General features: G+C 47.1%; 1 protein-coding gene across 1 annotated transcript; it reads right to left on the reverse strand.

Annotated features, from left to right (window-relative positions):
- Positions 1-64: 64 nt before the first annotated feature.
- Positions 65-18,918, reverse strand: ANXA4 (annexin A4). Its single transcript, XM_063311576.1, has 12 exons — positions 18,853-18,918; positions 15,879-15,966; positions 15,208-15,302; positions 10,241-10,354; positions 9,397-9,487; positions 5,958-6,037; positions 4,840-4,896; positions 4,148-4,241; positions 3,592-3,687; positions 2,257-2,315; positions 1,638-1,760; positions 65-1,233 (listed from the first exon to the last, which is right to left on the reverse strand). Exons 4-12 carry the CDS (start codon positions 10,346-10,348, stop codon positions 1,174-1,176), a joined length of 768 nt encoding a protein of 255 aa, XP_063167646.1. The 5' UTR covers positions 10,349-10,354; positions 15,208-15,302; positions 15,879-15,966; positions 18,853-18,918; the 3' UTR covers positions 65-1,173.
- Positions 18,919-21,308: the final 2,390 nt, after the last annotated feature.

Consider the following 21,308-nt stretch of genomic DNA (forward strand, 5'->3'; position numbering starts at 1 on the left):
CAGAGGCGAGAGTAAACCTTACTATTTTATTACGTTCTTAGGTATTCCTCATCTTAAAACAACATTTTTATTGAAACAGCAAGATTCCTCTCTTTATTGATCTGGAAAATACATCACAGCTCATGATTGCTTCCAGAGCAGTTTAGATCAGGCAAAAGTTAAAGCGCTCTTCTTTCGGCTACGGCTCCGTGCGGGTGGGGCTCCTCTGCTTGTGTTCCAGGGAAACAAGGATCCGTTGCATCACTTGGACGGGAATACCAAAATCTGGCATGGTGTGGGACACGTACAACGGGTGGCTATTTGCAGCTAAATATACGAATGAGGCTCTAGATAGCCTTTTTAAAAGATCACTAGCTGGGATTTCTAGATTGCTTGGCATGTTTCAGGGTGCACTGGTCCAGTGTGAATATCAAATTGCTCATGTTTAGAAACTAGAAAGGCTGGAGTATAATACCTGTATAAAGGAGTTTGCTGGGAATTTTCTTTTTAAACTGCTCCCTTGAATTACTAAAATCCAGCATAAAGAAAGGCTTACACCCTATATTTGTGCTTTTTAACACAACTCACTTGATATGAGCTGCTGTGGGAGTGGGAATTAGCAGGAACCTCGGAAGTGGTGTTAGTGTGTCTGAAGTTGCATATTCTTCCTGCAAGATTTCTGCCAACTTGGAGTTTAAGCCCTTGTAAGCGGGACAGACTCCCCGCATGAGGGTGAAATACGGCATCACGAGCTCAGTTAATGATCAATCATCTTTTGGGGGTGGAGGTGAGAGATACATATGTGGGACTGAATACAAGGGCCCTCCGCCTTGCCAACGGGAAAGAAATGTCCAGCCATCATAGGAAATTTGGCATTTCTCAGCTTCCACTGAACTTCCTCACCTTTCTGCAGGATAGACTCGAAGGAGCTGAGATTTTAAAAGATTGGATTATATTGTGCATTCTATGCTGCATATTGTCCACCTGTTTCAAAGCAGGGACTAATTCTTTTCAAGGCAATTTTTAAATTTATATTTAGAGGGAGAGGCAGGCAAAATCAATGCTGACATGATTTTGTTGGCATTTTTAAAAGCACTACTGCAAAAGGTTAGGACTACTTGGCATCTCCTACAGGGACTGCCAGCCACACAGCTGCTATGTAATGTCAACGGGGGAAAAAATATCTTGTATCTCTTAGTCTTCCCCACCGCACAGAAGGAGCAGAATTTTCCTGTAGTCCCCTGAGGTGTCTCCCTAAAGGGGGAAAACAAAGCCCAATTAACTTTTATTTAATTAAAAGGATGCAAATTCTAGCAAAGGAAGTCTCACAGCTCCTGCCTTAGCATTTACATCTGAACTACAGGTGTCCAGAACAAAGTTCAAAATGTTTTTAATACGGACTGCTCTTACCTTCACTGGAAGCCCACAAGGTATGGTCAGAAAAGTCAAGATGGCGGCCATGATGATGCATCCAAAGATCCACGACATGCAGAAAATTGGCAGCGCTTGTCATACCGTTGCGGCTGCCATCTTGACATTTATGACTGCAAGCTACGGGCGCCTCTGGTTGGAAGTATTCCAGTAAGGTCGGGACAGCCCGCCTGGCACAGCTGTAATCCTGTGTGCAGGAACTCCACAAGATTAACCCTGACGCTCACCTTGATGAAAGAGTGGAGGGATTTTCCATACGTGCGCTTGAACTCTGCCTTGATATCAATCATATCGATCTCGCAGCGGGAGATCATCACTCGAATGAGAGTGTCGTCATCTGTCCCTAACCCCTGGTTTGGGGGAAGGAAAAGAAAGAAGGTAAGCCAAGTCACGCCACGTGCCCAAGTTGAACCAGCGCAGCACTCTGTCCCTTTCGAAGCCAGGCGGCTGCTAATTGTGCTACGCCGAGCCTCTAGTCCAGTGTTTCTCAACCTCGGTGTCTTTAAGATGTGTGGACTTCAACTCCCAGAATTCCCCAGCCATCATCTAAGTCCACACATCTTAAAGTCGTAGAGGTTGAAAAACACTGCTCTGGTCCATCCTGTTCACCCTGGCGCCCTGCAGAACCTCCAGGAGAGGGGAGAATTCCCCAACCCTTCCTGGAGATGCCAGGGATTAAATGCCAGCCTTTTTCATGCAAAGCCTGCGTCTGGATCACAAACAACCCTGTAATTACGAGGAACTGATCCACCCACCCTGCAGTTACAGGGTATCAGTCAATTAACCGAATACACCTAATAAGGAAGCTCCTGTGGAGTTTACAGCTACTTTTATTCATGGGTTTACCTTCATGGATCTGTACAGCCGTTCAGCAAAGTAGGCAGTCTTGTTTCTCATGCACTTCACTGGGAGGAGAGGAGAATAAAGGAAGGGCAGTTAGCATAGCAACACTCAGTCATCCTTGGGGGAAAAAATTAAAACCTCAGAATTACTATGTTATTAAAGCATCCAATATCTAAAATGCTGGAGCTGCAGTGTCTTCCAGGTGTGTGGACCATCTCAGAACATGGCTGCAGCAGGCTTTGGGCCAAACAGCAATGAATCTGCTCAGCTATCCTAGATCCAGGAACTTGCTTTGGGCAGAAGCCCCCAGATACAACACAACACAAGTAGAGTTGTTGCTTCACTGCACTAATGAAGTCATCTGCACACCCACAAGTCAGTGCTTATATACATGCCTAGCTCCAGGGTTCAAATTCCAGGTCTCTTCCTCCCCCGAGAGATTGTGGGGAGGCTGGGAAAGGAATGGAAGAGAGAGGGGAGACTTAGACAAGAGGGCAGAGGGCAGGTCTGTTGGCAGCTGATTTTGCCAATGACAAAACTCAGCCCAGGTGGCCAGGAACCTGGGAAAAAGCGCTTCGAAGTTTCCCACACTCCATACTTATCCCAGGCGAGGATTACGAGACCTTGCTGAAATTTGTGTAGTTCTTGCTTCCTTGCCCCCCTTTTCGAAGCAACAGAAACTAAGCCATCCTTTTCAAGGCTTTGAGAGTGGAAATCCAAGTCCTAGAATTGACTCACCCAGAGGGCAACCAATGCATGTCCCTTCTATATCAATACTCGGCTCAACTTCCCATAGTTACCGGACATAAAATAATTTGGCGTAAAAACAAATGTGCCCCAAAGCATGAATCAGTCCACTCAAACCTATGCAAGCAGCTTAGCTTAGCAGGCCAAGGATCTCCTAGACAAGAAGTGGTCAAGAGAGACTAATATCTTACGGCAAGCAAGTCTACCTTGTTTCTCCCACATCCCAACCAAATGTGCCTCCTCTGCAAACCTCCCAATTTTCTTGGGAGGAAACATATCCTTGCCCTACAGGAAGTCCCAGGGTGATCCTGAACCACCATCTCTTAGCCTTGTTTCACTCCCAGGACTTTGGGGAGGTTAAAACAAGAACAAATGCAACAACTATTCTTCACTGCAGTTTAAAGTATGGTAGGACCAAGCAGCAGCATTGCGTCACATACAGAAGGGCTTGGGCCAAGGCATCATGCCCGCCGTTGCACAGATTTTGACCTCTCCCTGTGGATGAGTTGGGATCAAGTTGTTGACAACAACCACTGCAAAGCAAATCTATCGCCAGCTAGAGAAGAATACAAGCTGATATAGAATCCTCACCTATTGCCAATAAGGCATCTTCAAGGTCTCCTGACATCTCAGATTTAATACTCTCCGTAATATCTTTCTTAGCAATGTTCTTGTATTCATCAAATACTAAAAAAATAAATAAAGGTTTTTATTAGCCAAAAAAAAAGCTGTGCCAGAGTTCCCCAAACCTGGAGACTCAGATATGTCTACGAGCATCCTCTGTTCTGTTATTTCCATATTCAAATTTCCAATATTTCCAATTTCCATATTCATATTTTTTTTCTAAAAAAGATAGAAAACAGCAGATGTCCTGGAAACGAACTGAAATAGGACAGGAAAAGACTTGTGTTAGTCTGTGGTGGCCAAAAGCGATGGGGAATCGCACCATCTTGCCTTGAGTCAAGCAACACATCTCCATTGCTGCAATTCTCATTCCCAGCATACAACCAACTGATCGTTATGATGCTTCTCAGTACAGGAAGGAGTTGGAGGGTGGATCCCTCCTTAGCGTTCATTCTAGAATACCCTACAGATTCCCAGGATGATTCCTTTTTGCAAAAATCCACTGCCACCTTCCCTGCCTTACCCCTTAACAGGTGGTTCCTGCTTCTGGAGCATAAGATGGTTACGAACTGGCCCTCATCTGTGCCCCACTTCTTCTCTCCTGCTTCATACAGGCACTAAAGGAAAGGAGCACAAACAACAGATTTTGCAAAAGCCGTAGCTGAAGAACAGGAAGGGGGATGGGGGGAGTTTGAGGCTCTGACCGCTGAGCCACAGCCCAGCATCTGCACCAATCCAGGCCACAAGGCAGCTTCCTTCACGTTTTCACAGACAGTGGGGATGGGCAACTTTACCCAGATAAACGTGCAGAAATCTCTGCCTCCAAGAGCTGTAAGGGGCATCATGGTAAAGCAGGGATGTGATTGGAGAGGTGAAGCTAACTGTTTTGGCCCTGGGGGTGCAATGTTGCTCAAAATAAAGTGTTTTAAGCTTACCAGGGTCTTAATGCACCTGGTATAATGGTCTGTACGTGGTATACAGTATAATGGGGTGGGGAGAAGGAGAGAAAAATGGTGTCACTGAAAATTACCATTTGGCTGCTAAATTTTTGTGGCCCTGAAAGAGGCCTGCAGTGTCCACCTGTGCTCCCCTGCTCTGTTCTGGAAGATGTAAGGAGGCTGAGATCAAGAGTTAAGTCACATCCTATTTAAAGTAAAACCAGTTGGGAAATGAAGGAGCAAACTGCTTACTCGTTCCTGCAAATGGGCTACTCACCTGGGCATCCTGCTGGACCAGCCCCTGGTCAACGTGAGGACTCTCATCTCGGTTGCCCTGGGAAGAAGAGTCAGGCAAGAGGCAAGTGAAGCTTAACAGCAATTTCAGATACAGCATGACTAGTGGGAAGGAGTGAACAAGAAGGATCTTTAGCAGAAATATCTGCCACATCAGTGGGATGCAGAAAGACAAATAGTTGGGGCAGGGGCACAAATCCTTTAAAAGGCAGGGAGATCGCTCCCTGGGTCATTGGAACAGGTCCATCAACCCAACCGCAGAGGAGGGTAGCCCAACAAAGCCGTCTTACCGGGTTGGGGTGGAGGGCCATAAATAAGCTGAAAAAAATTCAGCATGGCACCAAATCTTCACCTGAAACCCTGGTCCATGCAAGCTTGAAAGAAGGAAACTCTCACATGGATGCACTTGCCTTTGAGAAAGTTCCTCTCCACCCACAAGTTCTCAACACTGCATTTTTCCCCCAGTTTAGAATTTGTGACCCTGTCCATGCAGGAGGCCCAAGAAAGCCTCCAAAACAGAGGGTGATTTTTCAATAGAATGTGCTGAAAATCCAAGGACTTCAACTCCCAGAATTCCCCAGCCAGCCATGCTGACTGGGATATTCTGGGAGTTGAAGTCCACACATCTTCAAGTGGCCAAGGCTGACGAAACACTGTCTTAGATGTTCAACGCAATTTGAAAAGGTCACTGGAATAGAGGATGGGAATCCAGTGGGTGCAATCAACATAGTGAAAATCACTGAGTATTTTTGAATGGGAAACACAGCTGGAAGCCATGGTTCATTGCTAGCTTACTGCAGCAATGGCAGTTTAACATCATGCTCCCACAAGGGACATGTGGTTTACTTTTTGGGTTCCTGGCTTCTTCCTGGCTTGTTTTTGCGCACACACAAGTTTTGAACCATACCATAGAGCGGCAAGGGAAGGACAAAAAAACAAAATGTTCTCAAACAAGCCATGATTCATTTGCTCATTTGCAAGAATGCTTGCTTCTGGGTTGTTCAACAAAGGGTGGCTAAAGCAAATGATTTAGGGCGAGGTGGGATGCATCTCCTATGTGAAGAGCAGTCTGAGGCATGACAAGAAGAGCCAAATACTTACAGTTGCCAGGGATACCAGGACTCTCTGGAACATGGAGGAAGTATCTGAAACGATGTCTTTCTCAAGGCTGGTTCCGTAATCTGCAAAAAGGTCCAGATATATATCTCAAAAAAGCACAATTGTCATATCCAGAGAATTGGTGGAACTGAGGGAAGCTTCACAACTACAGTGACATTTTGAAAAGCAACCCTTAAACTACAGGGGTGTCTGCAGGGCATGGTCAAAAAAGTTCGAGATGGTGTCTCCAGATGTAATGGGCTGTGAGAATCATCTTGAGGAACAGGAGGAAGAACCACAGCCAAGTGGTTGGAGAAGAGGATAAGAGAAAGCTAAGCCCAAAGGACTTCAGCAAAGGATCGTTACCTTGTCGTGGTGCTGGAGCTTGAGCACCTCAATGATGCCATGAGCTAAACCGTGAAGGGCCACCCAAGACGGGAAGGTCATGACAGAGAGGTCAGACTAAATGCGATCCCTGGGGAAGGTAATGGCAACCCACCCCAGTATTCTTGCCGTGAAAACTAAATGGATCAGTACAACCAGAGATATGTCGGTATACCATCGGAAGATGAGACCCCCAGGTCGGAAGATGGTCAAAATGCTACTGGGGAGGAACAGAGGATGAGCTCAACTAGCCCCAGACGTGATGACGCAGCTAGCTCAAAGCCGAAAGGACGGCTAGCGGCCGACGGTGCTGGTGGTGAACGGCGAATCCGATGTTCTAAGGATCAACACACCATTGGAACCTGGAATGTAAGATCTATGAGCCAGGGCAAATTGGATGTGGTTCTTGGTGAGATGTCAAGATTAAAGATAGACATCCTGGGCGTCAGTGAACTGAAATGGACTGGAATGGGCCACTTCACATCAAATGACCACCAGATCTACTACTGTGGACAAGAGGACCACAGAAGAAATGGAGTAGCCTTCATAATTAATAGTAAAGTGGCTAAAGTAGTGCTTGGATACAACCCAAAAAACAACAGAATGATCTCAATTCGAATTCAGGGCAAGCCATCTAACATCACAGTGATCCAAATATACGCCCCAACCACAAATGCTGAAGAAGCTGAAGTAGAGCAGTTCTATGAGGATCTGCAGCACCTACTGGACAACACACCTAAAAGAGATGTTATTTTCATCACAGGAGACTGGAATGCTAAGGTGGGCAGTCAAATGACACCTCGAATTACAGGAAAGTATGGCCTGGGAGAACAAAATGAAGCAGGACATAGGCTGATAGAATTTTGCCAAGACAATTCGCTCTGCATAACAAACACTCTCTTCCAACAACCTAAGAGACGGCTTTATACATGGACTTCACCAGATGGACAACACCGAAATCAGATTGATTACATCCTTTGCAGCCAAAGGTGGCGGACATCTGTACAGTCGGTAAAAACAAGGCCTGGAGCTGACTGTAGTTCAGATCACGAACTTCTTCTTGCACAATTTAGGATCAGACTAAAGAGATTACGGAAGACCCACAGATCAGCTAGATATGAGCTCACTAATATTCCTAAGGAATATGCAGTGGAGGTGAGGAATCGATTTAAGGGACTGGACTTAGTAGATAGGGTCCCGGAAGAATTATGGACAGAAGTTGGCAGCATTGTTCAGGAGGCGGCAACAAAATACATCCCAAAGAAAGAGAAAACCAAGAAGGCAAAATGGCTGTCTGCTGAGACACTAGAAGTAGCCCAAGAAAGAAGGAAAGCAAAAGGCAACAGTGATAGGGGGAGATATGCCCAATTAAATGCAAAATTCCAGAGGTTAGCCAGAAGAGATAAGGAATTATTTTTAAACAAGCAATGCGCGGAAGTGGAAGAAGACAATAGAATAGGAAGGACAAGAGACCTCTTCCAGAAAATTAGAAACATTGGAGGTAAATTCCAGGCAAAAATGGGTATGATCAAAAACAAAGATGGCAAGGACCTAACAGAAGCAGAAGAGATCAAGAAAAGGTGGCAAGAATATACAGAAGGCCTGTATAGGAAGGATAACAATATCGGGGATAGCTTTGACGGTGTGGTCAGTGAGCTAGAGCCAGACATCCTGAAGAGTGAGGTTGAGTGGGCCTTAAGAAGCATTGCTAATAACAAGGCAGCAGGAGACGACGGCATCCCAGCTGAACTGTTCAAAATCTTGCAAGATGATGCTGTCAAGGTAATGCATGCTATATGCCAGCAAATTTGGAAAACACAAGAATGGCCATCAGATTGGAAAAAATCAACTTATATCCCCATACCAAAAAAGGGAAACACTAAAGAATGTTCAAACTATCGAACAGTGGCACTCATTTCACATGCCAGTAAGGTAATGCTCAAGATCCTGCAAGGTAGACTTCAGCAATTCATGGAGCGAGAATTGCCAGATGTACAAGCTGGGTTTAGAAAAGGCAGAGGAACTAGAGACCAAATTGCCAATATCCGCTGGATAATGGAAAAAGCCAGGGAGTTTCAGAAAAACATCTATTTCTGTTTTATTGACTTTTCTAAAGCCTTTGACTGTGTGGACCATAACAAATTGTGGCAAGTTCTTAGCGGTATGGGGATACCAAGTCATCTTGTCTGCCTCCTGAAGAATCTGTATAACGACCAAGTAGCAACAGTAAGAACAGACCACGGAACAACGGACTGGTTTAAGATTGGGAAAGGAGTACGGCAGGGCTGTATACTCTCACCCTACCTATTCAACTTGTATGCAGAACACATCATGCGACAAGCTGGGCTTGAGGAATCCAGGGCTGGAGTTAAAATCTCTGGAAGAAACATTAACAATCTCAGATATGCAGATGATACCACTTTGATGGCTGAAAGCGAAGAGGAACTGAGGAGCCTTATGATGAAGGTGAAAGAAGAAAGTGCAAAAGCTGGCTTGCAGCTAAACCTCAAAAAAACCAAGATGATGGCAACCAGCTTGATTGATAACTGGCAAATAGAGGGAGAAAATGTAGAAGCAGTGAAAGACTTTGTATTCCTAGGTGCAAAGATTACTGCAGATGCTGACTGCAGTCAGGAAATCAGAAGACGCTTAATCCTTGGGAGAAGAGCAATGACAAATCTCGATAAAATAGTTAAGAGCAGAGACATCACACTGACAACAAAGGCCCGCATAGTTAAAGCAATGGTGTTCCCTGTAGTAACATATGGCTGTGAGAGCTGGACCATAAGGAAGGCTGAGCGAAGGAAGATCGATGCTTTTGAACTGTGGTGTTGGAGGAAAATTCTGAGAGTGCCTTGGACTGCAAGAAGATCCAACCAGTCCATCCTCCAGGAAATAAAGCCAGACTGCTCACTTGAGGGAATGATATTAAAGGCAAAACTGCTGTTAGTGCACAGCTGGCCATCTGGGTTCTAGAAAGCTCCATGAACTGGCTGCAGGTGAGTGGTGGGAGATACTGGACAGGTGAGTGGTGGGAGATACTGGACAGAATACTTACGACGTTTGTAGGTGTCGTTAATCCTCCGGATTTCCTCGTTCGTACGAGATGCCAAGATTTCTGCCAGGCAGCCCTCATCTGTCCCAGCCCCCTGCAAGACAGACGAAGTGCTTCAAGAGAGTTGAAGCTATCAAGCTCTACATATAATCAAAGGCGGCTCCAACCCACACAAGCTTTTGCAACAGCACATCTTTAAGGTATCGTGTGTCACGTTTTTACTGTCAAGCAGACTAACCCCTCAGGAAGTTCTGTTTCATAGCATTACAGAGTTGGGAGGGACCTTAGAGGCCATTTAGTCCAACCCAGCTCATTGCAGGATCCACTACAGCATCTGTGGCAGGTGAGCATCCAGCCTCTGTTTGAAGACCTCAAGTGACGTGAAGATTTACCAGCAGCCTGATTCACTTTGAATAGATTTCCTTCCTCCCATCCTGACATCCTCTACAGAGTCTACAATATGCTAAATTGAGCCAGGGGAAGGGGAGGCAAAAAGTAGAGATACAGTCATGGCCATAACTGTGTGATTCAAGCCTGCCCCTTTTTTACATGTGTCAACCCTTGTACAAAAAGGGTGGGGCTTCAGTTATGGGGTTTCAGGCACCATCTTGTCTTTTTTGACCTCCTGCAACACCCCAGCGGAATCCAGGTTGTAATGCCACATCTACAGGTGAGCAAGGCACCCCATGCTACCCAGTCCCACATCCTGGAACCTTGAAGCCAACTGCTCGAAGAGTATATTCCAGATTGCCTCCTGAGATGCAGGTCTTGGTTTGGTATGGAACAACCCCATGGACAATTCTACACAAATCACTGGTACTGTGTGGTAGTTAAAGTTTTTGTAAACCTTCATCGCTCTTTTCAGCTCCTCCACATCATACAGGGTGATGGGGGTCATCAATCCAATGATCACTTTCTCAAACTTCCCACTTAGCTCGGACTTCAAGTCATCCATTAAATCCTGTTGGGAAGAAAAGGATTAGGTAACATCACACTACCTACCAGCTGTTGTTTTTTTCCTCTCTCAAGTGCACCACCCAAAATTAAATCTTCACTTCTAATTTTCTTCTAGAACTTGGTGTATTTCATTGAAAGCAGAAGGCAAACCTGCACTACAGCTGGCTTTTCAGTCTTCAGAATATAAACACAGATCAGTCTTTGTTTCGTTGACCGCAGAATCCCACATTTCACATGATCTTTGGCAACTTAGCAGTGACTAATGAAAATCCACATGGCCAATTTTTTTTTACTTTTGTTTCTTCCTCCACCTCCTGCTTCTTGTATGTGCTACGTTGGATAAAGACAAATGCTTGAATGTTCTTTGTGGCATGGTGGTTGATCATACTAAAGCCACGCCTGGATTTAGGGAGTTTGTTACATCACAGCACCTCACGCTAAAGTGATTTGTGCAGGCTCACCCTCCTAAAATAAGCCATAAAGTCTGTCCTTCTATAGGTGCATACAACCCCTTAATTAATTCTCTTAACCACAGTTCATCATGCATTGCTTTAAGGCAGTGTTTCTTGACTTGTCAACTTTAAGAGGTGTGGACTTCAACAGCCAGCATGGGGAATTCTGGGAGCTGAAGTCCACACATCTTCAAGCTGCCAAGGTCAAGAAACACTGCTTTAAGGTATTAGCTGCACAAGACAAAATAAATGTGTTTACCTACCACACTAATCCCCCTTTAATGTTTTTGTAACGTATGGCCCCCTTGGTTTTTAAAGGCCTTTTACATTTCTTATTCATTCGATTCACCTTTTTCTGTTTTAGCAATGACTTTTGGCAATATTAATCTCATGGAAGCTACCAGAGCAGAAGTGTGGAATATAAAGGGAGGAGGAGGAGGGAAAGATTTTTCCCGTTTGCATTGGCAGGATTCCAGCACACCAAAGGTGACCAAGCAAGCGGCTATCTGCCACTTTGAAGAATCCGCAGTATGTTCCCCTGCAGGCTTAATCGCACTGTACATCTAAGACGGGTAAACTGCCTCTCTTCACATAAGGGAGGGTCGCCTCGCAAGTATCTCTTAGCACCCCATTTACAGTCCGGCTGGCATCTGGAGAGGGTGCTGCAGGAATCCGGTTCAGCAGTGCGATTTAGGGCTTCTGGTGGAAATAAAGGCTGGTAAATGAATGTGAAGTGAAGTAAAACTGGGAAGTGAAACGTCCCTCTAATTCTCCCAGAAAACAGGCAGATCCCACAGAATCAACCTCAGCAGCAAGAAAATAGCTCAATTCTGGCACTGCAATTTTAGGACCATAATTTGGGGACAAGGGTCCTGCGGCGTAAAACCTTCCATTTCTGACTTTTGCTACCCATGCCCCGGTAAGATCGCCTTTGGATGACAGCAGTGCAGCCCTCAGGCCCCCAAGCTGCCCACCCCTGAGTGGAAAGGCTCCCACGAACACGGCCTGAGGACTAGCAGTCAGAGCAGTGCTGCCCCTGGGCTTGGACCTGGCATCTCAGTTCCAAGAATTCGAAGACGTCTGGAGAAGAATTCTGGGGCAGGGAAGCATTAGGAGAAGGCCCAGCCCTTGTCTTTGCTCCCCAAATCTGTGAGCAATGCTTGGACAATTTTAGAGCAAGTCACAAACAGCCCATCTTTCGGTCCTGGCATCTCCCTGGAAGAACTCAGGGTGTGTGCCCGAGATCCTTCTCTGCTGGATTCTGGGCACAAAAGAGTAACCGGAAGGGAGGCAGTTTCAGTTTTTCACACATACAGTTGGACACTACCACAGCAGAAGTGTGGAATATAAAGGAAGGAGTTTACCTGTCTTTTCACACATACAATTTCACACTCCTGCAGACCCTTGAAGGTATCTCAGTTGGGTGTGGCAGGCAGCTCTCCCACCCCTTGCACAAAAGCAGAAGCCCAGCAAGGTCTGGGACAGAGTTCCCAAGGACAAATTTTGATCCTGTCCAAACTAAGCCGATGGGACATCTCCATAACCCTCCCAGAAGCCTCCAACATATGGTGCTTGCAGCTGGTGCTCTCCAGGAAATATGCCAGGAGGGAAAAGACCAAGTTTATATTTCAAATTTCGTCACTGCCCATCTTGCACGAATCCACTCTTTCAGAAGGAGAAGAGGATTTCCAAGCAGAAACTGGACCTTTTCCAGATGTAGCACAGGATTTGTTGGAAAAGCAGGAAGTTCTCACAAAGGCAAAATGAGTCCTGGAGCAGATTCTCAGTGTGAGCCAGGCAACTGATTGGGTGACCATTGTCCTCTATATCAGTGTTTATCAGCCTCAGCATCTTTAGGACATGTGGACTTCAACTCCCAGAATTGCTGGCTGGGGAACTCCGGAAGTCGAAGTCCACACATCCTAAAGTTGCTGAGGTTGAGAAACACTCCTCTAGACTACCCAGCACAAGGGTCACCATCCAATTGGTGTTCATGGCACCAGGTTCATCAAAGGCAAGAATGTTGAGGCTTGCCATGCCCAAGAACCCTTGATGTGCTGGACTCAACCACACAGCATGGAAATAAATCTATCCAGAGAGCACTATTCCCATGGGATGGCCACACCTCTAATGGCTGGTATTGCTGTTCCAGATTTTTTCCAGAGCAGCTGCCTGTAACACAGGGCATCTCCTCCTTGTTTATTTTCCAGAGGGAATGGGGATTTAGGAGTTGTGGTTAGAAAGACAGGTTGGAGGAAAGCTCAGGGTTCAAGCCTAGGGTAATCTCTATCAGTCCCAGGCTAAAGAAAACATATATTGTACCAGGAAGCCTATAAATATGTCACAATATCAAAGGAAAGAGGGCCAGTTTGATGTAGTATTTGAGGCATCAAGCCAGAAACTGGGAGACCGTGAATTCTAGTCCTGCCTTAGGCACGAAGCCAGGTGATGGTGACCTTGGCCGGTCCCTCTCTATTTAATAATAATTGATTCAGTTCCTTATTTAAACATTTACAGAGTGGCTGTATCTTCCAGAGAGAGAGGGAGACAGAGAGAAATATTGGGAAATCAAACAATCTCCAAACAAAGAAAGGTTTTGGCATTAACAGTAAAAGCAATCGATTCTTTAGAGAGACATCCTGGGTTAATGAGATTATGCTTTAATTCTGAAGAACAAAATGACTGTAACAATTCTTCCAACAGGAGGGCCTGGAACAGAACCCACAAGCATGTGGATTGCTCTTAATGAACAAAGAGAGGGTGGCTTGGATTCACACATATGTCATGAGATGGCTTGTCTGCTTTGGGCTGGGATATTGGGCAAACATACAGAAGAATAAAATAACACAACCATAAAAACAAAGAACTAAAGATGGCACCAACCGAACAACGACCACAGCAAGCCCACCTGATGCAGAAGGGGGCTTCACTCCCCAAAGGCTGGTGAAGAGCCAGGTCTTCAAGGCTCTCCAAAATACCTGTGAGGTGGGGGCCATCCAAATCTCAAGGGAACCCCACTCCAGAGGGCAGGCACCATGGCAGAGAAGACGCGCTTCCAGGGTCCCAGGAGATGGCGTTGCTTGATCAAGGGGACCTGGAGCGCGCCAACCCTGCTGGGTCGAATCAGCTGGGCAGATACTGTAGGCCACAAGCAGTCCCTCCTGTAACCAGGCCCGATGCCTCTTAAGCTGGTCCCTCAAGCTTAGAAAGCTCAGCACCGACCATCCCTCAGCAGGGAGGGAACTTCACCATCAGGACATCTGTCTTACTCTCTTGGGTCCCTCAAGAGATTCCCTCAAGATCTCAGCTAGCAGAAAGGGGAAAGACGCTTCTGAAATAGCGAGGCTTCAAATGTCACCAAAAGTGTCTTAAACTTGCTTGATGTTGGGTCATCAGTCGGTGAGGTGGCTTTGGAGCAAGTCTGTGTGTAATTGAACCAGCAGGAGCAGAAAGAGGTGCTTTCTGGCTCTAGAATCAATTCCATCAATCACGATGGCTCTAAGAGACTCTCTGTAGCTCAGGGCTGAACTGCGGAGTCGCGGGGGCGCTCTGAGCTGGGCTGTTGGCTTGTAGAGGTTTTATTACCCATCTAGGGGAAGGGAAGGTGGGGTTTGCCACCTGTTGATAGGGGATCTGTTTCCTCCTGGGTGGCCCCTTGATTTAGAGTATGCCACAATGGCTCTAGAAGAACCCCAGATTTCACAGATTTTCTCCATCCAAAGCAGAAAATCGCTCTAACTCCTTGATAGAGGAACCGCCTGTCCATCCTGCCAGCTTCCCAAGATTTAGTCTCAGCTTTCTGACTCTCATCCAGCCCACTACTGCATCCAGAAGCCAGAGCAGGGCCTGTGCTCTTTCTTCTCCCTCAGATGGGAAGTCAAGCTGAGTGTCATCAGCAGACGGCTGAAGCATCATTCAAAATCTTCTGATTGCTCTCAAAAGTTTCATACAGAAGCTAAACAGTGTCACAACAAAAAGGATGCCTAAGGAATCTCACAGCACTACTGCCATGCGGCTGAACCCAGTGCTGTGTTCTGAACATGGCCCTGTGGGCAGGAGAACAATTCTGTCACACCAGGATCTTATTTTTAAGCCCATAGACCCAACCCAGAAGGAGGTAAGTCACTGTGGCATCAAAAACCAGGAAAAGATCCAGGAAAACCAACAAGTCACTCTCTCTGTGATGACCATCCAAGAATGATTCGGTTCCATATCCAGAAACAAAAAGCCCTGGATTCACACATATCTGACACAGCTCCTCCCAATTTCTCTCAGCAGTCCACCCACTGCTGCCGTTGGCTGACTCCAAAACATTCTGGGAAGCCCTCAGCCCCCAAAGTTTGCCCATCCCTGGCACAGTCTATATGTGAATCCAGTCCCAGAGTTCACATTCGGTGCTACCTACCCGACCAATAGTAGCTTTGTAGGTCGTCTTAATTTCTTACCGTTGGGACAAATTCCTGCTGACCAAAACCTCAATGATAGTATCTTCATCGGTACCTGGGACAAGAGACTGAAGATTCAGAGAAGGGCAAGGAGGTTGACCAAGGAACAGAAACTAAGATCCACAGAGTACAATGTGGGGAAGAGCTAGTGGGGCTTCAGAAAGAGGCAGGTGCGGTCAAGTACAAGTTTGGCAAGCAGGAAAGGCCAGGTATTCAGGGCCTCCAGGTCAAAGACCAAGGCAAAAGGTAACACAAGCCAGGGGAGATAATATCAGGTGATGGAGACCGATGTTTGGACCTAACTCAGAACAAGGCCATTTCTCACGGTCTGTTTGACGCACTTCTGTCAGATTTCTTTTATGAATACTCTCTGCACAAAGGAAGGTAAGCCCTTCCACCTCCAGCTGGGCTGGGAGTACAATTCCCAGCTGGCATAATCTTCTGGTTGGAAATGTTGGGAGCTCCAGTCCAAATACTCCTGATGGGTGCCAGGTAGGAAAAGATGATCTAGAACACTGCATGCTTTCTAATGGCCTGATCAGAGGAGACCGTGAGGCAGAAGCATTAGCGTTTCAGAGCAAAAAATCACAAACATGCACAAGAGGCACGAAGAATAAAGCACACAACTCACCCAACCCTTTCATAGCTTTGCGGAGCTTCTGGGCATCAGCATTGGGGTTGAAGTTGGAAGCTCCCTTGATGGTTCCTCTGTTTCCTGCCTAAAGCCACAGAACATCCACAGTCAAACACCAGAAGAGATGGAACAACAGAGTCAGCAAGAAAAGACCCTGAAGTATCCCTCTGGACTTTGGAGCAGCAAGAGAACGTGGCTAGGGAGGCAGCTCTGAAATCAGACCAACTTCCCCCAACCTCATGTGTTAGGATCGGGCCCCCCTGAACACCAAAACAGAGTTCAGGCCTTGCAAAATCCTTCCCAGTTAGCCAGCAGGAATCTCACAAGTATCCTAGTACACTCTTAGTGGTTGTGTTAACTTTCGCAATGGAAGCCACCAATGTCTGGGGGCACCTTGAAGGCCAATCAATGTATTTCAGCATCAACTCCTGCTGACCGCATTTGCATGCAATATTGTCCTATTAAAACTGGAGCAGATGCTTACAATTGTGGATAAGGCCATAGCAGGGAAGGACAGAGAGAATCCCCTCCTTTTTGTTCACTGTGCTGCCAGCTATACAGAAGTATCATTTTGCACGACACCATGGTGGGTGGGATGGCATCATGGAAGTCTGCGTCGCAGACCTGATAAGCAAGTCACCCAAAGCTGCAGCTCAGCTCAAAGGGGGGCACAGGAAGGGATAGGAAAGAGGGAACTGCTTTGGGGAAGGCATCGATTTCCCCAGAATAAAACCCCTCGGTGTAAGCAGGGAGGGGAGAAATTCAACCAACCCAGGTCCATTGGGATGTTGCTGGACTGCCCGAGCAGGAAGAGGAAACCAGACTTAATTTTAAAGAGCAGGTTGGTTGTACCTGACCTCAGGGGACAAGAGTGCCAACCCAGCAACTCCTTGTCAGTCTGAAGATAAGACCTTTTTTCCCTTCTCTTAACTCTTCAATGCAACTAGTGGCAAACAGGAAAAGAACACTGTTCCATTTGTTCATTGTATCACCTGCTGCTCAGTTTCACAAAAGACACAGTAAAGACGTTTATCTTCTAATATCTATTATCTTCCAGGACGGGCACACACCCCTTGGCCTCTCTGTGGGGTGAGGGCAAGATCAGAAGAACAAAGGCAGAGATCAAAGGCAGTAATCCCAGAACTGGACTGGAAAGGGCCACTGAGCCCATCAAGCCCTGTTCAGCCACAGAATAAGGAGTGTGTGTGTGTGTGTGTGCGCGCGCACCTTCAAGTCAATCTTGACTCCTGGTAACTACCTGGACAGGCCCCTGCCCCTTTCTTCTTCCTCGGGCTGAGAGAGAGTGACCGGCACGGAAGCTGGATGGTCACCCAGTAGGCTTTGTGACGATGGCAGGACTAGAACTCACAGTCTCCTGGTTTCCAGCCTGGTGCCTTCAACCACCACACCAAACTGGCTTTATTTGAGTCAGCCGTGACTCCTGTTGACCTACACATGGACCAGTCCCTGCGGTTGCCTTGGCAAGATTTCCAGAAGTGCTTTGCCCTGGCCTCCTCCTTCCTGGGGCTGAGAGGGGGGTACCAGCCCAAATTCCCCCACCTGGCTTCCGTGCCAACGGCAGGACTAGAACCCTGCTCCTGGTCTGGTGCCTTTCACCACTACAGTACACCAAACTGACTCCCAAGGAAGTTGTTAGGGCCCTATGTTATCCATCCTATGCCCGGAAGTGATGAAGAATTTTTAGCAGCTTTCAGGGTCACCCGCAGAGGAGGCCGAGATGCAGGGGCATCTCACAGATGCCCCTCCACTGGGTCGAGTTCTGGGCTGCAACAGAAGCTTTGCTGGCAGAAAGGCCACTGCCAATTACTGAAAGGACTGGAGGAAACCCTGCCCCAGAGCCTCACGAGCCGGAGCAGGCCCCGCTGCACCCCGTGGACTGGCGGCCCGGCTGGCACAAAACAGCTTGAAAGAGCCTCGGAGCTTGTCTACACAAGGCAAATACAGAAGGGAGGGAAAGAGAGGAAAGTGAATTGGGTTTGCACATTGTGCTAAACCAAGGTTTAACTATGGCTTGCTGAATAAACCACAATTGGCTGCCTTGGCACAAGAAGCACAGCCGTAAACCACCATTTACAGCCCACAGTGGCTGGCGTCACCCCATTCGCTAAACCCAAACCAAAGGAACCATATTTCGATTTAGCATGACCCAGAAAGGCTCTTGTCCTCAAAGGCCAGTTATGTGGTACGGCAGAATGAAAACTACAGACAGCAACTGACACTGATGGAACGGTGATTTTAGGGTAAATTTGGAGAAGGCAGCAGAAACGTGATGGCTCCAGAACTGGCTGTCACAAACTGCTGGGAAGAAGCAGATAATAAAGCTGCAAATCGGGTTTGAATCGCATTCCCTTTGTGTATTGTTGTGGTATCAGCCAGAGTGGGAAGTGGAGAATGGACGGCAGTGGGGAGGGCTTCTAACCTAATGGATTAGGCACCAGCTGAGCTCGTATTTCCCTTAGCATCAGCAAGTGCCCACTCTTGGGCATTAGTGCCCACCTTTTGGGAGTGTTTTGCCCACCCAAGGGTGCGAATAATTATTCTTTGCCAACGGAATTGTATTTGCTTACGACGTAATGATTTTCTGATAGTAGCTGTTCAAACCCTGATGCCCTAGGATTCTTCTGCACTTGCTTTGAAAGCCAATTTCCAAGTGCCATTATCCTGTACAGAATAAAGCTGTAAAAGAGATTTCTGCCGCGCTTGTTAATTGGCGAAGCATGCCAGGTTTAAAGAAACCAGGCTTCCTGGGGCAACACCACCACTGACCAACTGCCACCTCAGCTGCCCCATCAAGCCCTTGTAGCGGTACCCGATGGTGCTATAAACCCTGACAAGAAGACTTCTGTCTGTTTAATTACCCTGAACCAACAGCTCAGGACATTGACCCTGTTTATCAGATCCAGGGTGCTCCAGCCACCGCCTGGTACTGCCAGCAAGCAAAACCACGTACCATGGCAATAAAACGTCCGCGATCCTCTAGCAGCCAGTCAGCCCTGCAGATGGTCCCTGCAATAAAAAAGGGAATAAATTCAGATAAGGCTCAGCAAACACGGGGCACCTCTTACAAGAAAGGAGCAGTTATTAACCTCTGTGGTACCTTCTAATATGAAAGAGGAACATGAAACAATGTTTGATGCTTGGAGGGGTTATGGGAGGGCATGAACATCCCCAGTAGGGATACATGTAACATACGGGCCCTAGAGCTATACGTGGGCCCTGAAGACCATGAACGTGGGCCGCCCAAGCCCCGCCCCCCTAATTGCATGAAACTGCCACTTTTAAAAGAGGAACTAATCACATTAAGCGTACGCAAATAATTTCATTCCATTTAATTGAATGCAAGCTACACAAAAGATAGGTTGGGCGAAAAATCAGCACACCCTTGCCCAAGGCATTACAGGCTCCAACAGGGCAGTGTCCTCAAACTGAGCTGCAAAAACATCAAACTCCCAGAATAAACACCGTAACAGGACGAATTCAGTTACCCACTGAATGTGTGAAGTTGTTCAAAAGGGTCTAAGGTTTTGCTGATCATGGCAAAGCCTACTTTGACCTTGGACTATGTCCGAATAGACAGCGGTGCGTGCCCATCTTTAAGTCATACCCAAGTCATATTTTATGCATCTGTCAGTGGGTTCATTGCAAACTATTTCAGTGTTTCTCAACCTTGACAACTTTAAGATGGGAGGACTTCAATTCCCAGAATTCCCCAGCCAGCATGGCTGGCTGGGGAATTCTGGGAATTGAAGTCCTCCCATCTTAAAGTTGTCAAGGTTGAGAAACACTGGTCTACTTTGTAAAATTCCTCTCTTCCACACATGACGGTTGTTCTCAGAACTGTTTCTTTGAAGCTTGCAGATACATACAGTCTTCTCCCACTGCCACTACAACTCAGCTGCTCCCTCCCTGAATAAGCCCCAAGAATGGGACTTCTGCAAAAGGTGCCAAAAAGAATCTGCGGAGAGATTTATTTGTCCACAAGGATCGAAGAGCTGGTCAAGGCACGCTGAAGGTGTATTCACACAACATGCAGAACTTGGCTTACTAATCCCAGCCATTCAGAAGAGCCTTCCCAGAGTGGCTGTCCTGCAGGATGGCATGAGGTACACCCAGGCCTTGGTCTGCCATCCCTCTTGGCAGGCGGGTTGGCCTCCCTGCCACCTTTGCTATGCCAACTGGCTGGCACCACCTGTTTTTGTCTGGCAGCTCCTTCAAGCAAGCAGTCTCTCCCTCTCTCCCTCTCCGAAGGACCAGCTGGGATTGCCCAGGATGGGAGAAGATTGAGCATCTCCTCACCCAACGCTTGGCGTCCTTCTTTCATCACCTGCACATGCCTGGGAGGGGAGGGGGAAATGCTGCTGCCCACAGGGACTCCCACGCATCCACCTTTCCTCCAGGCAGAGCCCCGCTTCTGATCTGGGTTCAGAGAACACCGAACCATGGCTGAAGTCAGAAAATCTATACTAAATCATAAGGAAGGAAGATGACCTTGATGGAGACAGGCAGGAGCAAAGTCCAGGCAAAGGGACTAAAGCCATTTTTAAGTCCAGAACATCCAGATAATGTTTGGAAGCAGATCAGGCAGACACCTTCCTAATTTCACTTGAGTATATGGAGGAGGAGGTCCAGCACTATCAAACTCGCAAGATTCTGTTCTTACGGCCCACCTCGATAAAGGTGGCTTTAGCCTTCCTGTACAGTTTTCCCCGGCCTGTTCTGCCTGGTGAGGCTGACCTCATGGCCACGAATTGTGGCTATGGAGCTCCTTGCAAATACAATTCAACCTCTTGCTCAGAATGGCCAAACTATGCCCTGAATGCAGCCTTCCCTACAGGCTGGCACCCTCCAGAATCTGGGGATGCTTTCCCACAATTCCCCAGCCAGTCTGGCTGGCTAGGGAATCCTGGGAGCTGGCAGTCCCAACACACCTTCAGGGCATCAGGTTGGGAACAGCTGCAAAGGAGCCCCTAATGTGGGCTGGGCTGAAACCGGAGGAGAGTTTCCACAGCCTCCCTCGCAAGAGGTGGAAATTTGCACATCTGCTCCAGGCCTGCGATGTGGCAAAAGCTGGATGAGTCATGACCGTATAAAGCCAGCAGATTTAATCTGCCTGGCATCCATTTGATGAACTGGCACGTTCTCTCCAAGGCAGCCCATACTGCGCCCCCCGCCCCATTCTTTCCCAGGAGACAATCTCTGCATAGGCAGAAAATCAATTCCATGTCAGGTGGCATACTTATTAATGCCTCGGAGCTTTAATAAGTAACTGAAACCAAACAGAAAGGTTAAAAAACTGAAGGCACACTAAAGAACTCCACAGATTGAATATAAATCCAGTAATTCCCTTTGGCATCTTGCCTTGGAGCTCTGTCAAGCAACGTGAATCTGGTCTCTCCCCACTGGCTA

This window comes from Candoia aspera, chromosome 9 (assembly GCF_035149785.1).
Source record: "Candoia aspera isolate rCanAsp1 chromosome 9, rCanAsp1.hap2, whole genome shotgun sequence".
NCBI lineage: Eukaryota > Metazoa > Chordata > Lepidosauria > Squamata > Boidae > Candoia > Candoia aspera.

Coding starts and splice junctions, on each gene's coding strand:
- ANXA4 (XM_063311576.1), bottom strand. CDS start 10,348: ATGGATGACTTGAAGTCCGAGCTAAGTGGGAAGTTTGAGAAAGTGATC. Junction 9,488..10,240: donor AGCTGAAAAGAGCGATGAAG/GTTTACAAAAAC, acceptor TCTGTCTTGCAG/GGGGCTGGGACAGATGAGGG. Junction 4,897..5,957: donor TCCTGGTATCCCTGGCAACT/GTAAGTATTTGG, acceptor TCTTCTTCCCAG/GGCAACCGAGATGAGAGTCC.